Consider the following 6,731-nt stretch of genomic DNA (forward strand, 5'->3'; position numbering starts at 1 on the left):
GTTGTCGGTTCCAAAAAGACAGGTCTAAGTATTTCAGTTACTGCTGCTGTGTTGCGACTTATGCACAAAATCTCACAGGTTCTCTAAACATAAAAAAAAACAATTAAGGAGCAACATGAAGTATGCCCGTAGGGAACAAAGAGAAGTTATTAAACGGAAAATATCCAGGGAGCAAAAAAAATGAAATGGACAGACTGGTTTTAGATGGTAGAAATGCCACAGTACTCTTCACAACCAAGCATACTGTCTCTAAACACATAGGAACTGAGGGTACAGTTCGTACTGGTTCACCAAAATTGCACAGTAACAACTTGGAAAAACATTGCCTGTTGCAACAGACTTGATTTCAGCTGTGACATACAGATTGTCAGAATAACTCATAAAAATAATGAATGCATGGATCCATCCTGCCTACCAGTTCAAGCTGCTGGTGAGGTTGTAATGGTTTGGTGCATATTTTCTTGGTACTCTTTGGGTCCCTTAGTATGGACAGCCATTTCATTCAAAATTAAATAAATAAATAAATACTCGTACTCGTCGTCTTCCATTTTATCCAGGACCGGGTTGCGGGGGCAGCAGACTCAGCAGAGACGCCCAGACGTCCCTCTCCCCAGACACCTCCTCCAGCTCCTCTGGGGGGAGCCCAAGGCGTTCCCAGGCCAGCCGAGAGACATAGTCCCTCCAGCGTGTCCTGGGCCGTTCCCTACTCCGAGCCCCTCCCGGATGGCCGAGCTCCTCACCCTATCTCTAAGGGAGTGCCCGGCCACCCTACGGAGGAAGCTCATTTCCGCCGCTTGTATCCGGGATCTCGTTCTTTCGGTCATGACCCAAAGTTCATGGCCATAGGTGAGGGTAGGAACGTAGACGGACCGGAAAATCGAGAGCTTCGCTTTTCGGCTCAGCTCTCTCTTCACCACAACGGACCGGCACAGCGCCCCCATTACTGTGGCAGCCGCACCGATCCGTCTGTCGATCTCCTGCTCCATTCTTCCCTCACTCGTGAACAAGACCCCGAGATACTTAAACTCCTCCACTTGAGGCAGGAACTCCCCTCCAACCTGAAGAGGACAAGCCACCCTTTTCCGGTCGAGCACCATGGCCTCGGACTTGGAGGAGCTGATCTTCATCCCAGCCGCTTCACACTCGGCTGCGAACTGCCCCAGTGCATGCTGTAGGTCTTGGCTAGAGGGGGCCAGCAGGTCATCTGCAAAAAGAAGAGACGAAATCCTCTGGACCCCAAATCAGACCCCCTCCGGCCCTTGGCTGCGCCTAGAAATCCTATCCATAAAAGTTATGAACTGGACCGGTGACAAAGGGCAGCCCTGCCGGAGTCCAACATGCACCGGGAACAGGTCCGACTTAGTGCCGGCAATGCGAACCAAACTCCTGCTCCGCTTGTACAGAGATCAGATGGCCCCTAGTAAAGGGCCCCCGATTCCATACTCGTGGAGCACCCCCCACAGGGCATCACGAGGGACACAGTCAAATGCTTTCTCCAGGTCCACAAAACACATGTGGACCGATTGGGCAAACTCCCATGAACCCTCGAGTACCCTGTAGAGGGTATAGAGCTGGTCCAGTGTTCCACGGCCGGGACGAAAACCACACTGCTCCTCCTGAAGCCGAGGTTCGACTATCGGCCGGACTCTCCTCTCCAATACCCTGGCGTAGGCCTTACCAGGGAGGCTGAGGAGTGTGATCCCCTTGTAATTGGAACGCACCCTCCAGTCACCCTTCTTATGTAGGGGGACCACCACCCCAGTCTGCCAATCCAAAGGCACTGTCCCCGCCCGCAACGCAATGTTGAAGAGGCGTGTCAACCATGACAGCCCCACAACATCCAAAGACTTGAGGTACTCAGGGCGGATCTCTTCCAACACCGAAGCCCTGCTACCGCGGAGCTTTTTAACCACCTCGGTGACTTCAGCCTGGGTGATGAAAGAGTCCAACCCCGAGTCCCCGGCCTCTATTTCCACCAGGGAATGCGTGATGGCAGGATTGAGGAGATCCTCGAAGTATTCCTTCCACCGGCCGATAATGTCCCCAGTTGAGGTCAGCAGCTCCCCACCCCCACTGTAAACAGTGTTGGCGAAGCACTGCTTCCCCTTCCTGAGGCGCCGGACGATTTGCCAGAATCGCTTCGGGGCCAACCGGAAGTCCTTCTCCATGGCCTCACCGAAGTCCTCCCAGGTCTGAGTTTTTGCCTCTGCCACCGCCCGGGCCGCGGCACGCTTGGCCCTGCGGTACCCGTCAGCTGCCTCAGGAGTCCCACAAGCCAACCACAGCCGATAGGACTCCTTCTTCAGCTTGACAGCGTCCCTTACTGCCGGTGTCCACCACCAGGTTCGGGGATAGCCGCCGCGACAGACACCGCAGACCTTACGGCCGCAGCTACGGGCAGCAGCATCGACAATAGATGCGGAGAACATGGTCCACTCGGACTCTATGTCTCCAACATCCCTCGGAATCTGGTCAAAGCTCTCCCGGAGGTGAGAGTTGAATACATCCCTGGCCAAGGGGTCCGCCAGACATTCCCGGCAGACCCCTCACTATGCGCTTGGGCCTGCCAAGTCTGTCCGGCTTTCTCCTCCCCCAGCGGATCCAACTCATCACCAGGTGGTGATTAGTGGACAGCTCAGCCCCTCTCTTCACCCGAGTGTCCAAAACATGCGGCCGAACGTCTGATGATATGACAACAAAGTCGATCATTGACCTCCTGCCTAGGGTATCCTGGTGCCAAGTGCACTGATGGACACCCTTATGTTTGAACAGGGTGTTCATTATGGACAATCCGTGACTAGCACAGAAGTCCAATAACAAAACACCGCTCGGATTCAGATTGGGGAGGCCATTCCTCCCGAGCACGCCTCTCCAGGTGTCACTGTCGTTTCCCACGTGGGCGTTGAAGTCCCCCAGCAGAATAATGGAGTCCCCAGGAGGGGCACTATCCAGCACCCCCGACAGGGACGCCAAGAAGGCCGGGTACTCCGCACTACCACTCGGCCCGTAAGCTGAAATGATAGTCAGAGACCTCTCCCCAACCCCCCAACCCGAAGGCGCAGGGATGCGACCCTCTCATCCACTGGGGTAAACCCCAACATGAGACGGCTGAGCTGGGGGGGGCGACAAGCAAACCCACACCAGCCCGCCGCCTCTCCCCGCGGGCCACTCCAGAGTAGAAGAGAGTCCAGCCCCTCTCAAGGAGATGAGTTCCAGAGCCCACGCTGTGCGCGGAGGCGAGCCCGACTATTTCTAGTCAATATCTCTCGACCTCCCGCACAAGCTCAGGCTCCTTCCCCCCCAGCGAGGTGACATTCCACATCCCTAGAGCCAGCCTAAGCATCTGGGGATCGGGCTGCCGAGGTCTCCACCTTCGTCTGCCGCCCAATCCTCTTTGCACCGGTCCCTCACGGTTCCCCCTGCAGGTGGTGGGCCCACTGGGGGATGGTCTTGCGTCTCTCGTTCGGGCTTGGCCCGGCCAGGTCCCGCGAGGAGCAACCCAGTCACCAGGCGTTCTCCGACGAGTCCCGACCCCAGGCCTGGCTCTAGGGTGGGACCCCGGCTCCGCTGTACCGGGCGACGTCACGTGCCTCGATTTTGTGGTCATCATGAGGGGTTCTTGAATAAAATAATGCTATTGATAAACTATTAATAAATATTCCATGAAATAAGTAAATATCCGGATGAAATAAAACAAAATAATTATGTTAAAATAAATTTTTATCTTGTTTGATTTAATTCATTTCAAAATGTATTCAATTTACTTAAATATTTATTTATTTATTTATTTATGTCATAATGCAGTTTTATTTTGTGACACTTTTGTAAGCTACTTTACGTATTTCAGTGATTTTTACTTTTTAACCCCGTTTTTCATTTTAAGCTCTTTTTATTTCATGTTGTTATATTCAAATGAGGGGGTGGGGTTTTATCTGTGGGGCGGCGCTGGGACAGCAGGGCCGAGCTTAATTTGTGGCTGTGGCCGGCAGAAGCATGCCGCTGCCTTCCAGAAGACAGCATGCCGGGGGGAGCCGGGGGATTCTACGAGGATCCCAGAAGGTGCCAGACCGGCCGTAAAAGTGCTCGGCAGTTGCCGCTGTTTTTGTGGAAGCTGTGCAAAAAGTCTTCGTCATCCTTTCAGCATGTCATACACACACATAGTGATATTTATTTTCCATCTCAAGTAAATACAGCCACCTTATGTTATGGGTCTAACGGTGTTTTTTTTAAATAAAAACCAATAAAAACATCATTATTTAAAAGTAACAGGCTATAACAATAATGACAATCCGTTTGCCAATAATCAGCATTGGTTTCCACAAAAACAGAGACAACCACCGTGGCAGGCTTTTACGGCCGGTCTGGCACCAGGGGAGCCAGGGGATTCGCTCCCTCCAGCATGCTTCGGCACTGGCGGCAGCAGCTCTGGCATGCTGTCTTCTGGCAGCCACTGCCACGAATTGAGCTCGGCCCTGCTGTCCCAGCACCACCCAGCAGATAAAACTCCGCCCCCTCATTTGAATACAAGAACATTAAATAAAAAGAGCTTAAAATGAAAAACAGGGTTAAAAAGTAAAAGTCACTGAAACACATAAAGTAGCTTTACAAAATAAAACTGTCACAAAATAAAACTGCATTATTAAATTAATTAATTAATTTTTAAGTAAATTAAATAAATCTTTAAGTAAATTAAATAAATCTTGAAATAAATTAAATAAAATAAGATGAAAACTTCTCAGTGATTGCTTAGTTAAATTTCAATGGATGCAAATGACTCTTATTATTGGACTACAACTGCATTATACCAGCGAACCCAAGGATCATTCTCTCTTAGCACAAGATGCTTTCCCCTACATAGAGGACTTAATGATATAATTACATCTTTAGAAAGATTGGTTTAGAACCAGCTCTTACCAGTAAAACCCAAAGGATTATTAATGTTTTCTGCATCATTGTAATGTTGGTCAGAGGTTTTTAGATTTCTCAGAAGGATTCATAGATTTTTAGATTTCTTTGAAGGATTGTAGTATCATTTGATTTGTTTTTCTGTGTCTGTATCTCTGTTTATTTTCTTTGTGATTGTATTGTAATTGTATGTACAGCGCTTTGAGTGTCTCGTTACTGAAAAGCGCTATACGAATAAACTTACCTTACCTGACTTTTAACATAATTATTTTGTTTTATTTCATGGGGATATTTATTTAATTCATGGAATATTTATTAATAATTTATCAATAGCAGTATTTATTAATTTATTTAATTTTGAATGAAATGGCTCTCCATGCCTTAGTACCAACTGAGAATTGTGTAAATGCTACAGCCTTTATGACCACAGATTACCCATCTTAGACCAGAAGCTGGCCTATAACACATAGCTAAAATAATCTCAATGCCCTCCACTGTATAGCTCAATCCAATGGAGCACCTTTAGGATGCTGTACTGGGATGCAACTGCAAGCTGCTATGAAGTGAATAGAGACCCCTGAGGGATTTTTCCATCACGAAATTGCCACAGTGTAGGTGCGCCTAATTACATGGCCTGTGAGCGCAGAACAAAACAGGAAGCAGTGTTTTCATAAAGTAGTGTAGTTCTTTTTCTGGGGGGCTTGTTGGATGTTTAAGCATCCATACAAGTAACACAAATCCTATATTGCCACTTTAAAGAAGATTTCATACATACATATTAAAGCAGTATAGTCCACTGAAATCATGAAGTTCAATTAATGCTTCACTGCTGCCACTACCAGAACAAATAACCTTTGATTGCCTTTAGTTGTTTTCATGTCACTCACTCAGAACAGGACAATTATGAAATTACTGTAGAAAGCTGTTCCTACATGGGAGGAGATGTGAATTGATCCTTTTGTGACCCTTTGTGTGGGGAGTAGAGTAGATTGTTTGCGAAGCGTGAAGCTAGCAATTACCAGAAACAATAACAGAAATTTTCTATGGTGGAAAGAAGGTGAAGAGGAATTAGTTCACAAAACAGCACAGAGTATTGAATGCTACATAATTTAGGCTGTTTTCTTTTGTGAAAAATATATTGTACACCATTTGTAGATAAAACACGTTTTACTTTCAATGTCTGAAGTCATTTTCTAAGAACAAGTGTCTTTTCCTTCTTTTCTTTAAATGGTGTACATCTCTGCAACAAAGAATAACTCTAGTATGAAACACCTTTGATGATGACTAACACTGTTCCACACCTCTGCTTTAAGACAACAGATAGCCACAGGATATGGGTCTGATGTCAACTCAACTCTGTGCAATGACCAATTAACCGTTCTTCTTCTTCTGCTTCTTTCACCACTGACTGTCTATCCCTCTTTATTCACTGCGGGTTGTTCCTTTTTTCTTCATTGGCACCACATTTCCTTTCATGTGGTTCCATGTTTAACTTTTTGTTCTTTCATTTTCTGTTTACATATCTCTCTATTTCTTTCTTGAACTGCACCGTGACCTATAACATCCAACATTTTTCTTCTGTTTCTACCCTCTCCCATCTTTCCTCACCCCTCAACCTGCCAATCTTAGTCGCTACTCTCGAAGGTGGAACAGGTTGTTTCGGAGGAAGTGTCGAGCAGCGGTCAAGTCGCAGGTTTTCTACTGGCTGGTCATCTTCCTGGTTTTCCTCAACACCCTGACCATTGCATCTGAACATCACAAGCAGCCTCAGTGGCTAACAGATGTACAAGGTACATCACACACAATGTAAACATTACATGAAAACA

The 6,731-nt window shown here is 47.4% G+C and overlaps 1 protein-coding gene across 1 annotated transcript in view; it reads left to right on the forward strand.

The window, feature by feature from the left end:
- cacna1c (calcium channel, voltage-dependent, L type, alpha 1C subunit) overlaps window positions 1-6,731 on the forward strand; it is a 290,444-nt gene that overhangs the window by 215,615 nt on the left and 68,098 nt on the right. Inside the window, exon 14 of the mRNA XM_047389522.1 lies at window positions 6,535-6,695. Within this exon, the coding sequence (XP_047245478.1) occupies window positions 6,535-6,695 (161 nt within the window). The remainder of the gene's footprint in view (window positions 1-6,534; window positions 6,696-6,731) is intronic.

Source organism: Girardinichthys multiradiatus, chromosome 17, assembly GCF_021462225.1.
Source record: "Girardinichthys multiradiatus isolate DD_20200921_A chromosome 17, DD_fGirMul_XY1, whole genome shotgun sequence".
NCBI lineage: Eukaryota > Metazoa > Chordata > Actinopteri > Cyprinodontiformes > Goodeidae > Girardinichthys > Girardinichthys multiradiatus.